The 27,311-nt window shown below is 51.0% G+C and overlaps 2 protein-coding genes across 4 annotated transcripts; one reads left to right on the forward strand and one right to left on the reverse strand.

The window, feature by feature from the left end:
- Window positions 1-11,376: 11,376 nt before the first annotated feature.
- LOC142189541 (uncharacterized) lies at window positions 11,377-18,584 on the forward strand. 3 transcript variants are annotated; one of them, XM_075262154.1, is made up of 7 exons: window positions 11,377-11,410; window positions 12,030-12,135; window positions 12,261-12,455; window positions 12,548-12,671; window positions 15,535-15,629; window positions 16,265-16,385; window positions 16,602-18,584. In XM_075262154.1, the coding sequence occupies exons 2-7, from the start codon at window positions 12,034-12,036 to the stop codon at window positions 17,732-17,734; spliced, it is 1,770 nt and encodes a 589-aa protein (XP_075118255.1). In that variant the 5' UTR covers window positions 11,377-11,410; window positions 12,030-12,033; the 3' UTR covers window positions 17,735-18,584. The 3 variants fall into 3 exon arrangements, with proteins under 3 accessions (XP_075118255.1, XP_075118254.1, XP_075118256.1); XM_075262153.1 differs by lacking the exon at window positions 11,377-11,410 and adding an exon at window positions 11,693-11,751; XM_075262155.1 differs by lacking the exon at window positions 11,377-11,410 and having other exon boundaries at window positions 11,967-12,135; window positions 16,265-16,373.
- Window positions 18,585-22,343: 3,759 nt separating this feature from the next.
- Window positions 22,344-26,194, reverse strand: LOC142189542 (uncharacterized; the record flags this gene model as incomplete). The annotated part of the gene is made up of 2 exons (XM_075262156.1): window positions 22,344-25,469; window positions 26,132-26,194. Coding segments are annotated over 2 exons (2,314 nt in total), but the record flags the coding sequence as incomplete, so codon positions are not given.
- Window positions 26,195-27,311: the final 1,117 nt, after the last annotated feature.

Raw genomic sequence — 27,311 nt, forward strand, 5'->3', positions numbered from 1 at the left:
CTGCTACCTGTATATTACACACACACACACGGCTCTGCTACCTGTACATTACACACACACGGCTCTGCTACCTGTACATTACACACACACGGCTCTGCTACCTGTACATTACACACATGGCTCTGCTACCTGTACATTACACACACACGGCTCTGCTACCTGTACATTACACACACACAGCTCTGCTACCTGTACATTACACACACACACACACACAGCTCTGCTACCTGTACATTACACACACACAGACCGCTACCTGTACATTACACACACACGGCTCTGCTACCTGTATATTACACACACACGGCTCTGCTACCTGTACATTACACACACGTCTCTGCTACCTGTACATTACACACACGGCTCTGCTACCTGTACATTACACACACACACTCGACTCTGCTACCTGTACATTACACACACACGGCTCTGCTACCTGTACATTACACACACACGGCTCTGCTACCTGTACATTACACACACGGCTCTGCTACCTGTACATTACACACACACACAGCTCTGCTACCTGTACATTACACACACGGCTCTGCTACCTGTACATTAACACACACACGGCTCTGCTACCTGTACATTACACACACACGGCTCTGCTACCTGTACATTACACACACACGGCTCTGCTACCTGTACATTACACACACACGGCTCTGCTACCTGTACATTACACACACACGGCTCTGCTACCTGTACATTACACACACACGGCTCTGCTACCTGTACATTACACACACACGGCTCTGCTACCTGTACATTACACACACACACGGCTCTGCTACCTGTACATTACACACACACGGCTCTGCTACCTGTACATTACACACACACGGCTCTGCTACCTGTACATTACACACACACGGCTCTGCTACCTGTACATTACACACACGGCTCTGCTACCTGTACATTACACACACACACGGCTCTGCTACCTGTACATTACACACACACGGCTCTGCTACCTGTATATTACACACACACGGCTCTGCTACCTCTACATTACACACACGTCTCTGCTACCTGTACATTACACACACGGCTCTGCTACCTGTACATTACACACACACACTCGACTCTGCTACCTGTACATTACACACACGGCTCTGCTACCTGTACATTACACACATGGCTCTGCTACCTGTACATTACACACACACACAGCTCTGCTACCTGTACATTACACACACACGGCTCTGCTACCTGTACATTACACACACACGGCTCTGCTACCTGTACATTACACACACACGGCTCTGCTACCTGTACATTACACACACACGGCTCTGCTACCTGTACATTACACACACACGGCTCTGCTGCCTGTACATTACACACACACGGCTCTGCTACCTGTACATTACACACACGGCTCTGCTACCTGTACATTACACACACACACACACAACACTGCTACCTGTACATTACACACACGGCTCTGCTGCCTGTACATTACACACACACACACGGCTCTGCTACCCGTACTTTACACACACACACACGGCTCTGCTACCCGTACATTACACACACACACGGCTCTGCTACCCGTACATTACACACACACACACGGCTCTGCTACCTGTACATTACACACACACACGGCTCTGCTACCTGTACATTACACACACACGGCTCTGCTACCTGTACATTACACACACGGCTCTGCTACCTGTACATTACACACACGGCTCTGCTACCTGTACATTACACACACGGCTCTGCTACCTGTACATTACACACACACAGCTCTGCTACCTGTACATTACACACACACGGCTCTGCTACCTGTACATTACACACACACACATGGCTCTGCTACCTGTACATTACACACACACGGCTCTGCTACCTGTACATTACACACACACGGCTCTGCTACCTGTACATTACACACACACGGCTCTGCTACCTGTATATTACACACACAGCTCTGCTACCTGTACATTACACACACACGGCTCTGCTACCTGTACATTACACACACACCGCTCTGCTACCTGTACATTACACACACGGCTCTGCTACCTGTACATTACACACACACGGCTCTGCTACCTGTACATTACACACACACACACACAGCTCTGCTACCTGTACATTACACACACGGCTCTGCTACCTGTACATTACACACACACGGCTCTGCTACCTGTACATTACACACACACGGCTCTGCTACCTGTACATTACACACACACACATGGCTCTGCTACCTGTACATTACACACACACACACGGCTCTGCTACCTGTACATTACACACACACGGCTCTGCTACCTGTACATTACACACACACGGCTCTGCTACCTGTACATTACACACACGGCTCTGCTACCTGTACATTACACACACGGCTCTGCTACCTGTACATTACACACACACGGCTCTGCTACCTGTACATTACACACACACACACACACAGCTCTGCTACCTGTACATTACACACACGGCTCTGCTACCTGTACATTACACACACACGGCTCTGCTACCTGTACATTACACACACACGGCTCTGCTACCTGTACATTACACACACACACATGGCTCTGCTACCTGTACATTACACACACACGGCTCTGCTACCTGTACATTACACACACACGGCTCTGCTACCTGTACATTACACACACACGGCTCTGCTACCTGTACATTACACACACGGCTCTGCTACCTGTACATTACACACACGGCTCTGCTACCTGTACATTACACACACGGCTCTGCTACCTGTACATTACACACACACACATGGCTCTGCTACCTGTACATTACACACACACGGCTCTGCTACCTGTACATTACACACACACGGCTCTGCTACCTGTACATTACACACACACGGCTCTGCTACCTGTACATTACACACACGGCTCTGCTACCTGTACATTACACACACACACACGGCTCTGCTACCTGTACATTACACACACACGGCTCTGCTACCTGTACATTACACACACACGGCTCTGCTACCTGTACATTACACACACACGGCTCTGCTACCTGTACATTACAGACACGGCTCTGCTACCTGTACATTACACACACACGGACCGCTACCTGTACATTACACACACACACACGGCTCTGCTACATTACACACACACACACACGGCTCTGCTACCTGTACATTACACACACACGGCTCTGCTACCTGTACATTAAACACACGGCTCTGCAACCTGTACATTACACACACGGCTCTGCTACCTGTACATTACACACACGGCTCTGCAACCTGTACATTACACACACACGGCTCTGCTACCTGTACATTACACACACGGCTCTGCTACCTGTACATTACACACACGGCTCTGCTACCTGTACATTACACACACACGGCTCTGCTACCTGTACATTACACACACACGGCTCTGCTACCTGTACATTACACACACGGCTCTGCTACCTGTACATTACACACACACGGCTCTGCTAGCTGTACATTACACACACACGGCTCTGCTACCTGTACATTACACACACACGGCTCTGCTACCTGTACATTACACACACACGGCTCTGCTACCTGTACATTACACACACACGGCTCTGCTACCTGTACATTACACACACACGGCTCTGCTACCTGTACATTACACACACACGGCTCTGCTACCTGTACATTACACACACACGGCTCTGCTACCTGTACATTACACACACACGGCTCTGCTACCTGTACATTACACACACACGGCTCTGCTACCTGTACATTACACACACACGGCTCTGCTACCTGTACATTACACACACACCGCTCTGCTACCTGTACATTACACACACACGGCTCTGCTACCTGTACATTACACACACACACGGCTCTGCTACCTGTACATTACACACACACGGCTCTGCTACCTGTACATTACACACACACGGCTCTGCTACCTGTACATTACACACACACGGCTCTGCTACCTGTACATTACACACACACGGCTCTGCTACCTGTACATTACACACACACACACGGCTCTGCTACCTGTACATTACACACACACGGCTCTGCTACCTGTACATTACACACACACGGCTCTGCTACCTGTACATTACACACACACGGCTCTGCTACCTGTACATTACACACACGGCTCTGCTACCTGTACATTACACACACACGGCTCTGCTACCTGTACATTACACACACACGGCTCTGCTAGCTGTACATTACACACACACGGCTCTGCTAGCTGTACATTACACACACACGGCTCTGCTACCTGTACATTACACACACACGGCTCTGCTACCTGTACATTACACACACACGGCTCTGCTAGCTGTACATTACACACACACGGCTCTGCTAGCTGTACATTACACACACACGGCTCTGCTAGCTGTACATTACACACACACGGCTCTGCTACCTGTACATTACACACACACGGCTCTGCTACCTGTACATTACACACACACGGCTCTGCTAGCTGTACATTACACACACACGGCTCTGCTACCTGTACATTACACACACACACACGGCTCTGCTACCTGTACATTACACACACACGGCTCTGCTACCTGTACATTACACACACGGCTCTGCTACCTGTACATTACACACACACGGCTCTGCTACCTGTACATTACACACACACACATGGCTCTGCTACCTGTACATTACACACACACACATGGCTCTGCTACCTGTACATTACACACACACCGCTCTGCTACCTGTACATTACACACACGGCTCTGCTACCTGTACATTACACACACGGCTCTGCTACCTGTACATTACACACACACAGCTCTGCTACCTGTACATTACACACACACACAGCTCTGCTACCTGTACATTACACACACACAGCTCTGCTACCTGTACATTACACACACACAGACCGCTACCTGTACATTACACACACACGGCTCTGCTACCTGTATATTACACACACACGGCTCTGCTACCTGTACATTACACACACGTCTCTGCTACCTGTACATTACACACACACGGCTCTGCTACCTGTACATTACACACACACGGCTCTGCTACCTGTACATTACACACACACGGCTCTGCTACCTGTACATTACACACACACGGCTCTGCTACCTGTACATTACACACACACGGCTCTGCTACCTGTACATTACACACACACGGCTCTGCTACCTGTACATTACACACACACGGCTCTGCTACCTGTACATTACACACACGGCTCTGCTACCTGTACATTACACACACGGCTCTGCTACCTGTACATTACACACACACACAGCTCTGCTACCTGTACATTACACACACACACAGCTCTGCTACCTGTACATTACACACACGGCTCTGCTACCTGTACATTACACACACACGGCTCTGCTACCTGTACATTACACACACACGGCTCTGCTACCTGTACATTACACACACACACACACATGGCTCTGCTACCTGTACATTACACACACACGGCTCTGCTACCTGTACATTACACACACACAGCTCTGCTACCTGTACATTACACACACACACACAGCTCTGCTACCTGTACATTACACACACACGGCTCTGCTACCTGTATATTACACACACACACACGGCTCTGCTACCTGTACATTACACACACACGGCTCTGCTACCTGTACATTACACACACACGGCTCTGCTACCTGTACATTACACACACACACACACAGCTCTGCTACCTGTACATTACACACACACAGACCGCTACCTGTACATTACACACACACGGCTCTGCTACCTGTACATTACACACACACAGACCGCTACCTGTACATTACACACACACGGCTCTGCTACCTGTATATTACACACACACGGCTCTGCTACCTGTACATTACACACACGTCTCTGCTACCTGTACATTACACACACGGCTCTGCTACCTGTACATTACACACACACACTCGACTCTGCTACCTGTACATTACACACACGGCTCTGCTACCTGTACATTACACACACGGCTCTGCTACCTGTACATTACACACACACACAGCTCTGCTACCTGTACATTACACACACGGCTCTGCTACCTATACATTACACACACACGGCTCTGCTACCTGTACATTACACACACACGGCTCTGCTACCTGTACATTACACACACACGGCTCTGCTACCTGTACATTACACACACACGGCTCTGCTACCTGTACATTACACACACACGGCTCTGCTACCTGTACATTACACACACACGGCTCTGCTACCTGTACATTACACACACACGGCTCTGCTACCTGTACATTACACACACACACTCGACTCTGCTACCTGTACATTACACACACAGGTCTGCTACCTGTACATTACACACACATGGCCCTGCTACCTGTACATTACACACACATGGCTCTGCTACCTGTACATTACACACACACGGCTCTGCTACCTGTACATTACACACACACGGCTCTGCTACCTGTACATTACACACACACGGCTCTGCTACCTGTACATTACACACACACGGCTCTGCTACCTGTACATTACACACACACGGCTCTGCTACCTGTACATTACACACACACGGCTCTGCTACCTGTACATTACACACACACGGCTCTGCTACCCGTACATTACACACACACACACGGCTCTGCTACCCGTACATTACACACACACACACGGCTCTGCTACCCGTACATTACACACACACACACGGCTCTGCTACCCGTACATTACACACACACACACGGCTCTGCTACCCGTACATTACACACACACACACGGCTCTGCTACCCGTACATTACACACACACACGGCTCTGCTACCTGTACATTACACACACACGGCTCTGCTACCTGTACATTACACACACACGGCTCTGCTACCTGTACATTACACACACGGCTCTGCTACCTGTACATTACACACACGGCTCTGCTACCTGTACATTACACACACACGGCTCTGCTACCTGTACATTACACACACACGGCTCTGCTACCTGTACATTACACACACACGGCTCTGCTACCTGTACATTACACACACACGGCTCTGCTACCTGTACATTACACACACACGGCTCTGCTACCTGTACATTACACACACACGGCTCTGCTACCTGTACATTACACACACACGGCTCTGCTACCTGTACATTACACACACACGGCTCTGCTACCTGTACATTACACACACACGGCTCTGCTACCTGTACATTACACACACACGGCTCTGCTACCTGTACATTACACACACACGGCTCTGCTACCTGTACATTACACACACACGGCTCTGCTACCTGTACATTACACACACACGGCTCTGCTACCTGTACATTACACACACACGGCTCTGCTACCTGTACATTACACACACACGGCTCTGCTACCTGTACATTACACACACACGGCTCTGCTACCTGTACATTACACACACACGGCTCTGCTACCTGTACATTACACACACACGGCTCTGCTACCTGTACATTACACACACACGGCTCTGCTACCTGTACATTACACACACACGGCTCTGCTACCTGTACATTACACACACACGGCTCTGCTACCTGTACATTACACACACACGGCTCTGCTACCTGTACATTACACACACACACAACACTGCTACCTGTACATTACACACACAGGTCTGCTACCTGTACATTACACACACGGCTCTGCTACCTGTACATTACACACACGGCTCTGCTACCTGTACATTACACACACACGGCTCTGCTACCTGTACATTACACACACACACAACACTGCTACCTGTACATTACACACACGGCTCTGCTACCTGTACATTACACACACACACACACACGGCTCTGCTACCTGTACATTACACACACGGCTCTGCTACCTGTACATTACACACACACGGCTCTGCTACCTGTACATTACACACACGGCTCTGCTACCTGTACATTACACACACACGGCTCTGCTACCTGTACATTACACACACACGGCTCTGCTACCTGTACATTACACACACACGGCTCTGCTACCTGTACATTACACACACACGGCTCTGCTACCTGTACATTACACACACACGGCTCTGCTACCTGTACATTACACACACACGGCTCTGCTACCTGTACATTACACACACACGGCTCTGCTACCTGTACATTACACACACACGGCTCTGCTACCTGTACATTACACACACGGCTCTGCTACCTGTACATTACACACACACGGCTCTGCTACCTGTACATTACACACACACACGGCTCTGCTACCTGTACATTACACACACACGGCTCTGCTACCTGTACATTACACACACGGCTCTGCTACCTGTACATTACACACACGGCTCTGCTACCTGTACATTACACACACACACAGCTCTGCTACCTGTACATTACACACACGGCTCTGCTACCTGTACATTACACACACACGGCTCTGCTACCTGTACATTACACACACACGGCTCTGCTACCTGTACATTACACACACACGGCTCTGCTACCTGTACATTACACACACACGGCTCTGCTACCTGTACATTACACACACGGCTCTGCTACCTGTACATTACACACACACGGCTCTGCTACCTGTACATTACACACACGGCTCTGCTACCTGTACATTACACACACACGGCTCTGCTACCTGTACATTACACACACGGCTCTGCTACCTGTACATTACACACACACACGGCTCTGCTACCTGTACATTACACACACACGGCTCTGCTACCTGTACATTACACACACACGGCTCTGCTACCTGTACATTGCACACACACACAGATCTGCTACCTGTACATTTCACACACACACGGATCTGCTACCTGTACATTACACACACACGGCTCTGCTACCTGTACATTACACACACACGGCTCTGCTACCTGTACATTACACACACACGGCTCTGCTACCTGTACATTACACACACACACGGCTCTGCTACCTGTACATTACACACACACACGGCTCTGCTACCTGTACATTACACACACACACGGCTCTGCTACCTGTACATTACACACACACACGGCTCTGCTACCTGTACATTACACACACACACGGCTCTGCTACCTGTACATTACACACACACACGGCTCTGCTACCTGTACATTACACACACACACGGCTCTGCTACCTGTACATTACACACACACACGGCTCTGCTACCTGTACATTACACACACACACGGCTCTGCTACCTGTACATTACACACACACGGCTCTGCTACCTGTACATTACACACACACACGGCTCTGCTACCTGTAAATTACACACGGCTCTGCTACCTGTACATTACACACACACACACGGCTCTGCTACCTGTACATTACACACACACACGGCTCTGCTACCTGTACATTACACACACACGGCTCTGCTACCTGTACATTACACACACACGGCTCTGCTACCTGTACATTACACACACACGGCTCTGCTACCTGTACATTACACACACACGGCTCTGCTACCTGTACATTACACACACACAGACCGCTACCTGTACATTACACACACACGGCTCTGCTACCTGTACATTACACACACACAGACCGCTACCTGTACATTACACACACACAGCTCTGCTACCTGTACATTACACACACACGGCTCTGCTACCTGTACATTACACACACACGGCTCTGCTACCTGTACATTACACACACACACACACAGCTCTGCTACCTGTACATTACACACACACGGCTCTGCTACCTGTACATTACACACACACGGCTCTGCTACCTGTACATTACACACACACACACAGCTCTGCTACCTGTACATTACACACACGGCTCTGCTACCTGTACATTACACACACGGCTCTGCTACCTGTACATTACACACACACACACACAGCTCTGCTACCTGTACATTACACACACACGGCTCTGCTACCTGTACATTACACACACACGGCTCTGCTACCTGTACATTACACACACACGGCTCTGCTACCTGTACATTACACACACACGGCTCTGCTACCTGTACATTACACACACACGGCTCTGCTACCTGTACATTACACACACGGCTCTGCTACCTGTACATTACACACACACGGCTCTGCTACCTGTACATTACACACACACGGCTCTGCTACCTGTACATTACACACACGGCTCTGCTACCTGTACATTACACACACACACACACACAGCTCTGCTACCTGTACATTACACACACGTCTCTGCTACCTGTACATTACACACACACGGCTCTGCTACCTGTACATTACACACACACGGCTCTGCTACCTGTACATTACACACACACGGCTCTGCTACCTGTACATTACACACACACGGCTCTGCTACCTGTACATTACACACACACGGCTCTGCTACCTGTACATTACACACACACGGCTCTGCTACCTGTACATTACACACACACGGCTCTGCTACCTGTACATTACACACACACGGCTCTGCTACCTGTACATTACACACACACGGCTCTGCTACCTGTACATTACACACACACGGCTCTGCTACCTGTACATTACACACACACGGCTCTGCTACCTGTACATTACACACACACGGCTCTGCTACCTGTACATTACACACACACGGCTCTGCTACCTGTACATTACACACACACGGCTCTGCTACCTGTACATTACACACACACGGCTCTGCTACCTGTACATTACACACACACGGCTCTGCTACCTGTACATTACACACACACGGCTCTGCTACCTGTACATTACACACACACGGCTCTGCTACCTGTACATTACACACACACGGCTCTGCTACCTGTACATTACACACACACGGCTCTGCTACCTGTACATTACACACACACGGCTCTGCTACCTGTACATTACACACACACGGCTCTGCTACCTGTACATTACACACACACGGCTCTGCTACCTGTACATTACACACACACGGCTCTGCTACCTGTACATTACACACACACGGCTCTGCTACCTGTACATTACACACACACGGCTCTGCTACCTGTACATTACACACACACGGCTCTGCTACCTGTACATTACACACACACGGCTCTGCTACCTGTACATTACACACACACGGCTCTGCTACCTGTACATTACACACACACGGCTCTGCTACCTGTACATTACACACACACGGCTCTGCTACCTGTACATTACACACACACGGCTCTGCTACCTGTACATTACACACACACACGGCTCTGCTACCTGTACATTACACACACACGGCTCTGCTACCGCTGCAACACAGATGTAACACATGAACGAATCCAGGACAGCCCAGAGCTAGACTCCGCCCAGCGCTGGGTCACGTGACGTGGCAGCGCTTTACGGCTGCAGTAATAGAGGCAGCAGGAGCACTAGGAGGTAATCCCCGCCTTCTCATCTCCGTCACACACTGTCTGCTACGTCACGCAGCGCGGCCATTTTGTTGTGGTTCTTGCCGCTGTTCTCTCTTCATGTCTCCAGGTAAATGATATCGGGGTGTCACAGGGTCAGTAAGGGGGAGGGGGGCTTCTCTAGGTGCAGGAGCGCGTCTTCAGTGGCAGCCATTTTCTTGGAGTCCACAGCTGTTACTGTTCCTGTCAAAACTTCTGCTGACCCCTAAACGGCTTCCTGGGTACAGTAGTGCTTGTGTGGTGGCCGCCATGTTCTTGTAGTCCAGTGGTATAGCTACAGTTTTGCCCTAACCCCTCCGGCTTCCTGTGTAAGGTAATGCTTATATGGTGGCCGCCATGTTCTTGTAGCTCACAGCTGTTGTGGAATCTGCTAAGCTCTCCAGATGTCTTCCTACAAATCCCCTAATGCTGGTGAGTCCTGTCAGCCTAGTGAGGTAATACAGGGGAGAGGACGCGACCCCATACTCCCCAAATCTCTGGGAATGTAGGAGAGGTCGGGGGGTGCCCCTGTCTGTAGTCACTACTGCCCCCCAGGACTGAGGCGGGAGCTCTGGTATTACTGGCCTCTGTGTATTTAGGGGTCCGCTCCAGGTTCTGCCTCCATTGTACACAGCAGAGACCTCAATCCGTCCATGGAGGAATCGTCATCTCTGCTCGTGTCCGTAATGTACGAGATTCTTCCTCCACAGGACAATGGTCGTCTCCTACACTGACCCCCGGAGAATGGACCGAAACCAGGTCACCGAGAGGATCCTAAAGCTGGCCCTGGAGATCATCTACCTGCTGAGCGGAGAGGTGAGGGATTGTGGGAAATCTGTCCCATGAGCTGACTCTTCTCTCTAGTAATAACACCGGAGCGGAGAGGTGAGGGATTGTGGGAATGTCTATAGTGATATTTATCAGGGTCTCTCCATACTCAGGACTACACAGTAGTGAAGAAGACATCTGATAAGTATGTGACCCCCAGCAGCCGCCCCCCCCATGTGTCAGGAGGATGGAGCAGGAGCCCGAGCCCCATCATGGAGCCTTCACCTCACTCACTGATACCTGAGAGCAACAACGAGCAGAAGATCCTGGAGCTGACCAACAAGATGATCTGTCTGCTGAGCGGAGAGGTGAGCGCTGCTGGGAATGCTGGGACATTAGACACTAACACAAGGGATGATGTGTCTGGAGGATGATAAGGACGGTATCATTGTGTTGTCAGGTTCCTATAAGGTGTCAGGATGTCACCGTCTATTTCTCCATGGAGGAGTGGGAGTATTTAGAAGGACACAAGGATCTGTACAAGGAGGTGATGATGGACGACCCCCAGACCCTCACATCACCAGGTAAGAGGAGAGATGGTAGAGAGGAGTATGGAGGGGCCCCTAGATCCCCCCCCATCATCTGACCCCCACATCACCAGGTAAGAGGAGTGATGGTAGAGAGCAGTATGGAGGGGCCCCTAGATCCCCCCCCCCATCATCTGACCCCCACATCACCAGGTAAGAGGAGAGATGGTAGAGAGCAGTATGGAGGGGCCCCTAGATCCCCCCCATCATCTGACCCCCACATCACCATGTAAGAGGAGAGATGGTAGAGAGCAGTATGGAGGGGTCCCTAGATCCCCCCCCCATCATCTGACCCTCACATCACCAGGTAAGAGGAGTGATGGTAGAGAGCAGTATGGAGGGGCCCCTAGATCCCCCCCCCCCATCATCTGACCCCCACATCACCAGGTAAGAGGAGTGATGGTAGAGAGGAGTATGGAGGGGCCCCTAGATCCCCCCCCCCCCCATCATCTGACCCTCACATCACCAGGTAAGAGGAGAGATGGTAGAGAGCAGTATGGAGGGGCCCCTAGATCCCCCCCGCCCCCATCATCTGACCCTCACATCACCAGGTAAGAGGAGTGATGGTAGAGAGCAGTATGGAGGGGCCCCTAGATCCCCCCCCCATCATCTGACCCCACATCACCAGGTAAGAGGAGAGATGGTAGAGAGCAGTATGGAGGGGCCCCTAGATCCCCCCGCCCCCATCATCTGACCCCCACATCACCAAGTAAGAGGAGAGATGGTAGAGAGCAGTATGGAGGGGCCCCTAGATCCCCCCCCATCATCTGACCCCCACATCACCAGGTAAGAGGAGTGATGGTAGAGAGCAGTATGGAGGGGCCCCTAGATCCCCCCCGCCCCCATCATCTGACCCTCACATCACCAGGTAAGAGGAGAGATGGTAGAGAGCAGTATGGAGGGGCCCCTAGATCCCCCCCATCATCTGACCCCCACATCACCAGGTAAGAGGAGAGATGGTAGAGAGGAGTATGGAGGGGCCCCTAGATTCCCCCCCCCCCATCATCTGACCCCCACATCACCAGGTAAGAGGAGAGATGGTAGAGAGGAGTATGGAGGGGCCCCTAGATCCCCCCCCATCATCTGACCCCCACATCACCAGGTAAGAGGAGAGATGGTAGAGAGCAGTATGGAGGGGCCCCTAGATCCCCCCCCATCATCTGACCCCCACATCACCAGGTAAGAGGAGAGATGGTAGAGAGCAGTATGGAGGGGCCCCTAGATCCCCCCCCCCATCATCTGACCCTCACATCACCAGGTAAGAGGAGAGATGGTAGAGAGGAGTATGGAGGGGCCCCTAGATCCCCCCCCCATCATCTGACCCCCACATCACCAGGTAAGAGGAGAGATGGTAGAGAGCAGTATGGAGGGGCCCCTAGATCCCCCCCCATCATCTGACCCCCACATCACCAGGTAAGAGGAGAGATGGTAGAGAGCAGTATGGAGGGGCCCCTAGATCCCCCCCCCCCATCATCTGACCCCCACATCACCAGGTAAGAGGAGTGATGGTAGAGAGCAGTATGGAGGGGCCCCTAGATCCCCCCCCCCCATCATCTGACCCTCACATCACCAGGTAAGAGGAGAGATGGTAGAGAGGAGTATGGAGGGGCCCCTAGATCCCCCCCCCATCATCTGACCCTCACATCACCAGGTAAGAGGAGAGATGGTAGAGAGCAGTATGGAGGGGCCCCTAGATCCCCCCCCCCCCATCATCTGACCCCACATCACCAGGTAAGAGGAGAGATGGTAGAGAGCAGTATGGAGGGGCCCCTAGATCCCCCCCCCCATCATCTGACCCCCACATCACCAGGTAAGAGGAGAGATGGTAGAGAGCAGTATGGAGGGGCCCCTAGATCCCCCCCCCCCATCATCTGACCCTCACATCACCAGGTAAGAGGAGAGATGGTAGAGAGCAGTATGGAGGGGCCCCTAGATCCCCCCCCCCCCATCATCTGACCCCCACATCACCAGGTAAGAGGAGAGATGGTAGAGAGCAGTATGGAGGGGCCCCTAGATCCCCCCCCATCATCTGACCCTCACATCACCAGGTAAGAGGAGAGATGGTAGAGAGCAGTATGGAGGGGCCCCTAGATCCCCCCCCCCCCATCATCTGACCCTCACATCACCAGGTAAGAGGAGAGATGGTAGAGAGCAGTATGGAGGGGCCCCTAGATCCCCCCCCCCCATCATCTGACCCCCACATCACCAGGTAAGAGGAGAGATGGTAGAGAGCAGTATGGAGGGGCCCCTAGATCCCCCCCCCCCCCCATCATCTGACCCCCGCATCACCAGGTAAGAGGAGAGATGGTAGAGAGCAGTATGGAGGGGCCCCTAGATCCCCCCCCATCATCTGACCCCCACATCACCAGGTAAGAGGAGAGATGGTAGAGAGCAGTATGGAGGGGCCCCTAGATCCCCCCCCCATCATCTGACCCCCACATCACCAGGTAAGAGGAGAGATGGTAGAGAGCAGTATGGAGGGGCCCCTAGATCCCCCCCCCATCATCTGACCCCCACATCACCAGGTAAGAGGAGAGATGGTAGAGAGCAGTATGGAGGGGCCCCTAGATTCCCCCCCCCCCATCATCTGACCCTCACATCACCAGGTAAGAGGAGAGATGGTAGAGAGCAGTATGGAGGGGCCCCTAGATCCCCCCCCATCATCTGACCCTCACATCACCAGGTAAGAGGAGAGATGGTAGAGAGCAGTATGGAGGGGCCCCTAGATCCCCCCCCCCCATCATCTGACCCCCACATCACCAGGTAAGAGGAGAGATGGTAGAGAGCAGTATGGAGGGGCCCCTAGATCCCCCCCCATCACATATACACAATGTATTCAGTCACTGTGTGTGTCCTACAGATGGATCCAATAAGAGAAGCCCCCCGGAGAGATGTCCCCGTCCTCTGTACACCCCGGACTGTCCAGGAGAAGACAGTGATGTCCTACATAACGAGGTGATTGGATCTTTAGTGATCTCTCCATCATTCTGCACCATCTTCCTTCTAGAGATTACTTACAATTGAGGTCTTGACTTCTGTAATATCTCCGAGGTTGTAAAGCCGGAAACTGGTAGGAATGTGGTGACGATGTAGAACCATCTGAGCAGTTTGTAGACACCAGCGATGTGATTAGAGCCTTCATGTTTCCTCTTCGGCCTCCATTGTGAGGTGATGATGATGACGAGTCCTTTCTCCAGGCTCACCTTGGACCTTGGTCAGCTTGGACCATTTCTGCTTATCTACAGTCTAATAAGTCCCATCCATTGGATAACCATGAAGTATAATTGGGGTCGCCGTAGTAATCTGAATCGGTACCGCCATTGTGTTACGACAGTATTGTATGTCACGGTTTAACCAGTGAAGGTCCAGGCCGCTCCTGATCACATCGGTAAATAATGAAAAGTCTGAGGGGAAGAACTTGGGAGAGAAGACCCTTATGGGTGACGGCCAAGTTTGCCCCATAAGAGCTAATATGGTTGTCAGTTGTCAGCTCCTTCCTGCATAGACTTTGTAGGTCCCTCCCAGGAGATGAGTCCATGTCGGTCCACTCCGTTACACCTTGTGCTGTTTTTATTTCATGGCATATTAAGGATGAAGACCTGATTATTATGAAAGTGGAAACTATCGGAGGAGCTGCGGAGACTTCTGTGAGGGGCGACCGGCAGCAAGGAGAGGACACGCGGACAGCTAACCATGCCGGTGAGTGTGAAGGTAACTTACACTATTCATGATGACGTGACCCCTTAGTGTCAGGACGTTGTGGGGCCGGTGATGGTTGGGGGCCTTGCAGATCAGTGGGGCGCACCAGTAACCAACATGATATGATAAGGCAGATTATAGACTTGGGTTGTGTTGCCTGGAAAGATGTCGGGGGATGTGACCATTTATATCCCGACCTTGATCATTTGGATGTCTTGTATTTCATAGACCCCACTGGACCCAACCGCAGCACACGGGGTCGGCCTCCTGCCCTCGACACTATAGACCTAACATCTGACCCCGCTAATGATGACGAAGCTTTTGCAAACTTACCAGTCCTCTCTGTCCAGACAATAAGAGACTTCAGTCTTACGTGTTCAGAGTGCGGGAGATGTTTTACCCAGAATTCCGATTTTGTCAGACACCAGCGGTCGCACACAGCGGAGAAGCCGCACTCCTGCTGCGAATGTGGGAAATGCTTCACAAAGAAAGCCAACCTCTTCAGACACAGAAGACTCCACACGGGCGAAAGGACGTTCTCATGTTCTGTGTGTGGGAAACGTTTCTTACAGCCGTCACTTCTGGAGAGACATCAGAGGATTCACATCAATGAGAAACCTTTTGCGTGTTCAGAGTGCGGGAAGTGTTATGCGTGGAAGTCAGAACTTTCTAGACATCAACGAATACACATAGGAGAGAAACCATTTCCATGTCCAGAATGTGGGAAATGCTTTAGACAGAAGTCCGACCTCGTGAGACACCAGAGAATCCACCGGGGAGAGAAGCCATTCTCATGTCCTCAGTGCAATAAAAAGTTTACCCAGAAATCAGCGCTTATCAATCATCAAAGACTTCACACCGGAGAGAAGCCCTTCTCATGTTCTCAGTGCGGAAAGCGATTTATACAACAGTCGCTCCTCGAGAGACATGAAAGGGTCCACATTGGAGAGAAGCCATTCTCATGCTCCGAGTGCGGCAAATGTTTCTTGCTGAAATCAGAACTTGGTCGACATCAGAAAATTCACATTGGTGAGAAGCCCTTCACCTGCTCAGAGTGTGGCAAATGCTTTGCCCAGAAATCGGATCTGGTCAGACACCAGAGAGTGCACACCGGGGAGAAGCCGTATTCCTGCCCGCAGTGCGGCAAGTACTTTACACAGAAATCTACCGTAATCTACCATCAGAGAACTCACACAGGAGAGAAGCCCTTCTCATGTTCGGAGTGCGGGAAATGCTTTGCGCGGAAGTCATTGCTTCTTAATCATCAATTCATTCACAGCGATGAGAATCAATGGATCTCAAAATCTGGAAGCGGCTTACAAAAAGATCCGATAGTGAGTGGAGACCTCCGACATATCTGAGAATGAGCGAGACAGGCGGGAGGTCCAGTCCTGGGGCAGTGGTCTCACTCTGTGCATGTGGGAGGTCCAGTCCTGGGGCAGCGGTCTCAATCTGTGCAGGTGAGAAGTCCGGTCCTGGGGCAGCGGTCTCACTCTGCGCAGGTGGGAGGTCCGGTCCTGGGGCAGCGGTCTCACTCTGCGCAGGTGGGAGGTCCAGTCCTGGGGCAGCGGTCTCACTCTGCGCAGGTGGGAGGTCCGGTCCTGGGGCAGCGGTCTCACTCTGCGCAGGTGGGAGGTCCAGTCCTGGGGCAGCAGTCTCACTCTGCGCAGGTGGGAGGTCCGGTCCTGGGGCAGCGATCTCACTGCGTAGGTGGGAGGTCCAGTCCTGGGGCAGCGGTCTCACTCTTCGCAGGTGGGAGGTCCAGTCCTGGGGCAGCGGTCTCACTCTTCGCAGGTGGGAGGTCCAGTCCTGAGGCAGCGGTCTCACTCTTCGCAGGTGGGAGGTCCAGTCCTGGGGCAGCGGTCTCACTCTGTGCAGGTGGGAGGTCCAGTCCTGGGGCAGCGGTCTCACTCTGCGCAGGTGGGAGGTCCGGTCCTGGGGCAGCGGTCTCACTCTGCGCAGGTGGGAGGTCCAGTCCTGGGGCAGCGGTCTCACTCTTCGCAGGTGGGAGGTCCAGTTCTGGGGCAGCGGTCTCACTCAATGTTTCTAGTACCGTGTCTGATGGCGTCTCAGTCTGAGTCTCGCACAGTCTTTAGGGTTGGCTTGTGCAGCCAGTGTAGACTATCCCAAAAGACCTGCGACTAGGAGAAGGCAATGAGCTTTATACAAAAGGAATTTATTGGAGATTTTTTTTTTTTAATTAAAATTGGATTGTGAAATCTCCGACTGTTTTATGGTCTCTTATAGATTTGTAATATTTTTCTATTATATTTTCTGTAAATGATTATGGGGCGGCCATTATTCCGCTAACATATAAGAGCCCCAGGATTGGCAGCGGCGGAGTCAAAGAATTTTGGGACTGGTGTAAAGTAAATTCACCGAATGCTGTTCAGTCTTCTATGGCGGTGATGGGTCCTGACCCTGTAACGACGGACTGACGTAACCAGGACAAAAAGACTGGAATGTCATGTGGCAAAGGGTGAAAAGCTCAAAGGGGACAAATACTTTCACAAGGCGCTGTATAGACAGACAGCGTGTGATATGGACAGCGTGTGATATAGACAATATATTGTTACTCACCTCTCCCGGGCTCTGGCGCACTCCCTGCAGCTTTCAGCCTTCCTCAGTGTTGGCACAGACATTATTTGGGCCAGGCCAGTGTCACGACACATAATGATGTTATCCTGGCCCATGTAACATCTGGGACATCACAATAAAGGCCCAAAGCCTGCTGGGAGTAACAGGAGAGGTGAGTAACAGTGGTTGTTATGTGTCTTCACCTCCCCATAGTCTCTGATTATACTCCGGGTTGTTGGAGTTCACGGGCTCGCTCCTGCTCACAGCCGCTACTGCTCCCCTCTTCTGCCTCCTACAGCAGAATGGGAAGCTGGGAGCAGCCATAAGTAGGAACGGGGATAGAGAGGTAAATAGGCCATTACCTGCTGGGGATACTGGGAAAAAAACAAAAGTTAGCCTCACCTACCTGCAATCCCTTGATGGAGCCGCTGCCTCTTCTTCACCTGCACATAAGATGTCTGTGTCTCAGTTCAGGAGGTGCGATGAGGTCTAAGCCCAGGACAGGTGCAGAGGTCTAAGCCCAGGACAGGTGCAGAGGTCTGAGCCCAGAACAGGTGCAGAGGTCTGAGCCCAGGACAGGTGCAGAGGTCTGAGCCCAGGACAGGTGCAGAGGTCTGAGCCCAGGACAGGTGCAGAGGTCTGAGCCCAGGACAGGTGCAGAGGTCTGAGCCCAGGACAGGTGCAGAGGTCTGAGCCCAGGACAGGTGCAGAGGTCTGAGCCCAGGACAGGTGCAGAGGTCTGAGCCCAGGACAGGTGCAGAGGTCTGAGCCCAGGACAGGTGCAGAGGTCTGAGCCCAGGACAGATGTTGAGGTCAAAGCATAGGACAGGTGAAAAGGTCTAAGCCTAGGACAGATGCTGAGGTCTAATCCCAGGACAGGTGCAGAGGTCTAAGCCCAGGACAGGTGCAGAGGTCTAAGCCCAGGACAGGTGCAGAGGTCTAAGCCCAGGGCAGTTGCAGAGGTCTATGTTCAGGACAGGTGAAAAGGTCTAAGCCCAGGACAGATGCTGAGGTCAAAGCCCAGGACAGGTGCAGAGGTCTAAGCCCAGGACAGGTGCTGAAGTGTAAGCCAAGGACAGGTGCAGAGGTCTTAGCCCAGGACAGGTGCAGAGGTCTAAGCCCAGGACAAGTGCATAGGTCTAAGCCCAGGACAGGTGCAGAGGTCTAAACCCAGGACAGGTGCAGAGGTCTAAGCCCAGGACAGGTGAAAAGGTCTAAGCCTAGGACAGATACTGAGGTCTAATCCCAGGACAGATTCTGAGGTCTAAGCCCAGGACAGGTGCTGAAGTGTAAGCCAAGGACAGGTGCAGAGGTCTATGTTCAGGACAGGTGAAAAGGTCTAAGCCTAGGACAGGTGCAGAGTTCTAAGCCCAGGACAGGTGCAGAGGTCTAAGCCCAGGACAGGTGCAGAGGTCTTAGCCCAGGACAGGTGCAGAGGTCTAAGCCCAGGACAAGTGCATAGGTCTAAGCCCAGGACAGGTGCAGAGGTCTAATCCCAGGACAAATTCTGAGGTCTAAGCCCAGGACAGGTGCAGAGGTCTAAGCACAGGACAGGTGCAGAGTTCTAAGCCCAGGACAGGTGCAGAGTTCTAAGCCCAGGACAGGTGCAGCGTTCTAAGCCCAGGACAGATGCTGAAGTGTAAGCCAAGGACAGGTGCAGAGGTCTAATCCCAGGACAGATTCTGAGGTCTAAGCCCAGGACAGGTGCAGAGGTCTAAGCCCCCAGGACAGGTGCAGAGATCTAAGCCCTGGACAGGTGCAGAGGTCTAAGCCCAGGACAGGTGCAGAGGTCTAAGCCCAGGACAGGAGCAAAGGTCTAAGCCCAGGACAGGTGCAGAGGTCTAAGCCCAGGACAGGTGAAGAGGTCTAAGCCCAGGACAGGTGCAGAGGTCTGAGCCCAGGACAGGTGCAGAGGTCTAAGCCCAGGACAGGTGCAGAGGTCTAAGCCCAGGTCAGATTCTGAGGTCTAAGCCCAGGACAGGTGCAGAGGTCTAAGCCCAGGACAGGAGCAACGGTCTAAGCCCAGGACAGGTGCAGAGGTCTAAGCCCAGGACAGGTGCAGAGGTCTAAGCCCAGGACAGGTGCAGAGGTCTAAGCCCAGGACAGGTGCAGAGGTCTAAGCCCAGGACAGGTGCAGAGGTCTAAGCCCAGGACAGGTGCAGAGGTCTAAGCCCAGGACAGGTGCAGAGGTCTAAGCCCAAGACAGGTGCAGAGGTCTAAGCCCAGGACAGATGCTGAGGTCAAAGCACAGGACAGGTGAAAAGGTCTAAGCCTAGGACAGATACTGAGGTCTAATCCCAGGACAGATTCTGAGGTCTAAGCCCAGGACAGGTGCTGAAGTGTAAGCCAAGGACAGGTGCAGAGGTCTAATCCCAGGTCAGATTCTGAGGTCTAAGCCCAGGACAGGAGCAAAGGTCTAAGCCCAGGACAGATGCAGAGGTCTAAGCCCAGGACAGGTGCAGAGGTCTAAGCCCGGGACAGGTGCAGAGGTCTAAGCCCGGGACAGGTGCAGAGGTCTAAGCCCGGGACAGGTGCAGAGGTCTAAGCCCGGGACAGGTGCAGAGGTCTAAGCCCGGGACAGGTGCAGAGGTCTAAGCCCAGGACAGGTGCAGAAGTCTAAGCCCAGGACAGGTGCAGAGGTCTAAGCCCAGGACAGGTGCAGAGATCTAAGCCCAGGACAAGTGCAGAGGTCTAAGCCCAGGACAGGTGCAGAGGACTAAGCCCAGGACAGGTCCAGAGGTCTAAGCCCAGGACAGATTCTGAGGTCTAAGCCCAGGACAGGTGCAGAGGTCTAAGCTCAGGACAGGTGAAGAAGTCAAAGTCTAGGACAGGTGCAGAGGTCTAAGCCCAGGACAGATTCTGAGGTCTAAGCCCAGGACAGGTGCAAAGGTCTAAGCCCAGGACAGGTGCAGAGGTCCGAGCCCAGGACAGGTGTAGAGGTCCGAGCCCAGGACAGGTGCAGAGGTCTAAGCTCAGGGCCAGTCCGCTCAGCTTTGTTTTCAGAGCGAGCTGTCTTGGGCTGGTTTAGAATTTAAAAAAATAGTTTTAAAAAAATGTAAAATTTGAGCCGCTCCAGGTAGTGCTGCCCCCCTAACACCTATACACATGACATACACATATAGGATATATGACCCTGCTGAGGCTTCTTTCCTATTTGCAGTATATGACAGACCCATATACTGAGGGGCCCCTCTGATGGACTCTGCGCAGCGACAGACCAACCAGCTGCGGAGGTCACTAGATTACAGGACACTAAAATAACAAGATCTCTCCATATTTTTTTTTTTTTTTTTCAAAAAGCAACATTGGTTTTTATAAAAATATTACAAAACATTAACCTTAGACAATATGGCAGGGGTGCACAACGGGTGTAAATCGACATTCATGGCCCGGACTGCAGATATCTCGGCTATCCCAGCTGGTCACAGAGAAGGAAGCCTCCGAGCAAGTTACCCCTCTTCCCCATAACTGCAGGGCGCAGAGAGATTGTCATGGCAGATGGAGCCTAGTGAAGGCCCAAGACCAGCAACAGGATGGCACCGAAGGCACAATACGTAAGTCGTGTACGATGTAAGCGATGGGAGGGTCACACACAAGGCCAATGTGTAAAGTGTACGGAAAAGATAAAAAGAACCAAACTGGGATCGCTGTGAAATGTTCTACGAGTAAAATATCTCGCAGGCCAGGACAGATAAAACTCCTAATATCAGGAACGTGCCAGCACTGGATCAACGGCTCTGCTGAAACAAGGGAATAAAAGTAACCAAAAACATTCCAAAATGGCATCAAGAGACTCTCCAGTGCTCCCCTCTCAACACATCGTATAGTAAATTATACAGCGCCGATAACAAATATGGCTCGGCCTGCAAAAAAGAAGCCCTTGGACAGTTATGGCAAAGACATGGGGCAAGGCTTTAAAAACTTACGGATATCATTGTTTTGGGGTCAAAAAAACAAAACAATCAAAAACAACAAGAAGGCTATCAGAAGGCTGGAAGGAAACTGGTAGCTCGAGCCCCCACCGATTGCAACGCTGCCATCTGAGCTCTGACTATGGAGGAGAACAATACAGGACTGGCATAAGCTTTGGTGGGGGTCCCAGGGCCAGACCTTCACTCCAATCAGAGCGGTTTTCAGGAAAATGGGTTTACAAACGATATCTAAAATTTCTTTGTACAAATATATATATTATATACATAAAAAAATTATTATAAAACAAGTTGTCCTTTTATGTGGTGCCGGCTCCAGGGCGTTGGCGTCTCGTATGTTCATGTAGACGCCTCCACCAGCTCCAGCACGTCCTTCATGATGTCCAGTAAGAAGCGTTGGTTGCTCGGCTCGTACACCGCACACAGGAGCTGCTGTTTCCGATCCTTGCTGCAGACCGCCAGGCGCCTTTGGGTGGCAGGTCTGACGGTGGCTTTACGGACATGCTGGACTCGGTGAATGTTATGATTGTGGTGTAAACCTGCCAACCGAATCCTGGCCTTCACACTGTCCTTGACAAAGTCGCCTCTCTTTGGCCGGTACTTTAAGATGGCGCTGTGGAATAATTCTATGTCCCCCGGGTGACAGAAGGTGAAGAGATGTCTTAGGTCGTTCTGCAGCCGGGGATTGAGCACGATTTCTCGGAGCGAGTTGTGGGCCGCACTCCCCCAGTGGAGCCATTTCCTCCGGACGTGCATTTCTTCTAGAGGATCGTGTTCGCAGCAGTGGTAGAGTTTGTTGCCGCACCACGAGTGCTCGTTGGCAGTGTGGTTCAGCAGAGAGTTCCACTTTTCTAGGAGAAGTTCTGGATTGTTCTCGCACGTGCTCGCCGCCCACCATAGATGATCTCTGACCGCGTTCACCCAGGCGCTAAGCTCACCACAATGTTTTCTTTTGCTGGCAGTAAGAACCTTTGTCCCTATGGATCTCGCCATGTGCCAGACGTCCAGCTGGTGGACCATCGTGTTAAAATCATTCCTGATCATTCTCTTAATGCCGCCATGTTTGTCGGTGCACACCACCTTGATGCAGACCTTTTTCCTTTGAAGTTTCTCCAAGGACTTTTGGAAGGCTTCCTTCTCCAGATGAGCAGGAGAAAGGCCGGGCTGCATCGGCTCCACCCGGAAGGTCAGGATCTTCTTTGTGGTTGCATCCAGTAAAGTGTACACACAGAATCTGGCATTGCGGCCTGGGCCATCGCACTGTCCGTCTCCAACAATACATATAGAAGAGTTGCCCAGGTCAGACAGGTTTCTGGCCTGGTCCTTCTTCCAATGCTGTTGTATGGTTGGGAAGATGTAGTTCCTTTGATATTTGTGGTAGGTGGACTTTCTAATACATTCAAGACCCATGTGGTAGAACAAGTTGTGAACCTGCCTAAAGGTGGTGCCACTGAAGAGAATGGACGCGGAGAGCGCAAGGTTGCCCACTGGGATGTTGCCCTTCTTGGGTTGGCTTTCCCACAGATGTGTGCGGTGGTTGTCTGTACAAGTGACATATATACTGACAAAGGTCCCCACAACCTTCTTAAAGATCTTGACGATGGGCTTCCTACAGGGCCCGGGTCCCTTGCAGGGCACCATTGTGATCAGGGTATCGAGACAAGATTCGGAAACCATAAATTTCCTTTCGTTCATCAAATTTCTCTTGATAACTTCTGGATCCACCACCATTCCTGTTTTCTGGTCAAGTTCTCGAACGTCATCAGTCTCCACCACCGAGGCCTGAAACATGGACGTAAATTCCGCCTGCAGTAAGCTGAGGCCCGGCTTCCTCTCTACAATGATGTTCTGCGCTCCAATTCCTTTCTCTGTCGGCAGGGTAAATAGCGCCATTGGTGTCGCCGGATAAAACCCGTAAGGATGTATGGCGCTGCCAACCGCTGCCTTTGTACTGGAGGCAATACTGACATGTGGCACCTTGCTGCCGTCACTGCCCCGGAGCCTCAGCTTGTTTCTGCTGTAGGGCAGGTTACACTGAGTCTTCTTCCGATATGTCTTTATTTTATGTTCTACGGCCACTGCCCTGGTGTTCATCTTCGGATCCGTTTGCGTTGACCTGTCCCATTTGACAAGGATGGAGTCTGTGTTCACTCCAACTGAGATGGTGTTTGGGATCCGCACCGATTGTTGGCCACAATGTTCACAAAAGCCAAGCGGCACCAGGTGACCATCTCGGTCCAATTTGCGTCTTTTTCGAGCAGGAAATTTCCCATTCAGCCCAAAACTGGTAGACGGTAAGCTGGGAGGAAAGAAGATGGTGGGGATGGCGTCTTTCCGTAGAATTTTGCGCCATCCGTCCAAATGCGTGTAACATTCAGGAGCAAAGTGCTTGGAGCACAGTCTGTAGCTGTCGGTTTTTTTCCCCTCGTAAACCTTGTTGACAAACTGTTCCAGATCTCCAAAGTCTTGTCCCGTCTGAACCAGCCAGGCCCGGATCATGTTCCTGTCTTTTGGGAAAACATGGACGATGACCCCGTGTTCTTTCTGGCGACCTCCGGATGGACATCCATTGACGATGCAAACAGGCATGCTGCAAAAGACAGAAACCGACCGTCAGATATTTATAACCGAGAGATAAAAGGTTAAAACGTCTACCCATCTGCCGATCCCTGGAAAACCAGCCACAACCAAGATGGCAGCCGTTACAGCTAGTCACAAGGCAAGACACTGAGAGAGGAGACAAATGTAAAAGGAATATACAGTGTCGGCCATAACCAGGACCAGCGGAGTACCTGGAGCAGCCATCTTGGAGGGCCGAAGTGCCATGATGGGAATAACTGTGCCCAACCCCCAATCCTTAGGGCAGGGTAACGCCTCAGCACACTGGTAAATCTAGACTGTAGGCTGTGAATGGGGTCCCGGCTCCATGTGTCATAATGATCTAAGGTGCTACATGTCCTTGGCCCTGATCGGTAGCGCTGTATAGTACAGGGCAGTATATACCGGTCATATATCACTGCCACACCAGGAGCCCTGTCACTAGGGTAGAAAATAGACGTGCTGTATATATATATATATATATATATATATATATATATATATATATATATTAGGTGCACAAGATGGTTGGGGTCTTTCTACAAATCGGAATCTCACAGCCACACCTGAAGGAGTCCGGAAACCCCTCACACACCAGACAGTCCAGAGAGACGAGCACAGACCCCCCCGACCACGGCTCTCCATTATCTCTACCTGCTCTGCTGCCAAATCCAAGGAGCACTCGGGGGAAAGGCCGAAATACAAGAAGAAGAGAACCTGCAAGAAAGAGAGAGAGAGTCATCAGCAACTGGGCAGAAATCCTCTGTGCTGCTGTTACTTCAATAACTAAACACAGGACAGTCCGCTTCTCCTGTATAATGACCAATACATAGTGTATTACACTATCAGGACTCCTAGGACTACATATATATAATACATAGTGTATGACGCTGTAAGGGCTCCTAGGACTATATATATCTATAATACAGAGTGTATTACACTATCAGGACTCCTAGGACTACATATATATAATACATAGTGTATGACGCTGTAAGGGCTCCTAGGACTATATATATCTATAATACAGAGTGTATGACACTGTCAGGGCTCCTAGGACTATATATATCTATAATACATAGTGTATTACACTATCAGGACTCCTAGGACTACATATATATAATACATAGTGTATGACGCTGTAAGGGCTCCTAGGACTATATATATCTATAATACAGAGTGTATGACACTGTCAGGGCTCCTAGGACTATATATATCTATAATACATAGTGTATGACACTGTCAGGGCTCCTAGGACTATATATATCTATAATACATAATGTATGACACTGTCAGGGCTCCTAGGACTATATATATCTATAATACATAGTGTATGACGCTGTAAGGGCTCCTAGGACTATATATATCTATAATACATAGTGTATGACACTGTCAGGGCTCCTAGGACTATATATATCTATAATACATAGTGTATTACACTATCAGGACTCCTAGGACTACATATATATAATACATAGTGTATGACGCTGTAAGGGCTCCTAGGACTATATATATCTATAATACAGAGTGTATGACACTGTCAGGGCTCCTAGGACTATATATATCTATAATACATAGTGTATGACACTGTCAGGGCTCCTAGGACTATATATATCTATAATACATAATGTATGACACTGTCAGGGCTCCTAGGACTATATATATCTATAATACATAGTGTATGACGCTGTAAGGGCTCCTAGGACTATATATATCTATAATACATAGTGTATGACACTGTCAGGGCTCCTAGGACTATATATATCTATAATACATAGTGTATGACACTGTCAGGACTCCTAGGACTATATATATCTATAATACATAGTGTATGACA

Source organism: Leptodactylus fuscus, unplaced genomic scaffold (genome assembly GCF_031893055.1).
Source record: "Leptodactylus fuscus isolate aLepFus1 unplaced genomic scaffold, aLepFus1.hap2 HAP2_SCAFFOLD_992, whole genome shotgun sequence".
Classification (NCBI taxonomy): Eukaryota; Metazoa; Chordata; class Amphibia; order Anura; family Leptodactylidae; genus Leptodactylus; species Leptodactylus fuscus.

Excerpts from the sequence above, each read along its gene's own strand:
- LOC142189541 (XM_075262154.1), top strand. The coding sequence starts at position 12,034 with ATGGTCGTCTCCTACACTGACCCCCGGAGAATGGACCGAAACCAGGTC. Across the intron at positions 12,672-15,534 it reads CCAGACCCTCACATCACCAG|ATGGATCCAATAAGAGAAGC; the intron begins GTAAGAGGAGAG and ends TGTGTCCTACAG. Across the intron at positions 15,630-16,264 it reads GTGATGTCCTACATAACGAG|GATGAAGACCTGATTATTAT; the intron begins GTGATTGGATCT and ends TGGCATATTAAG.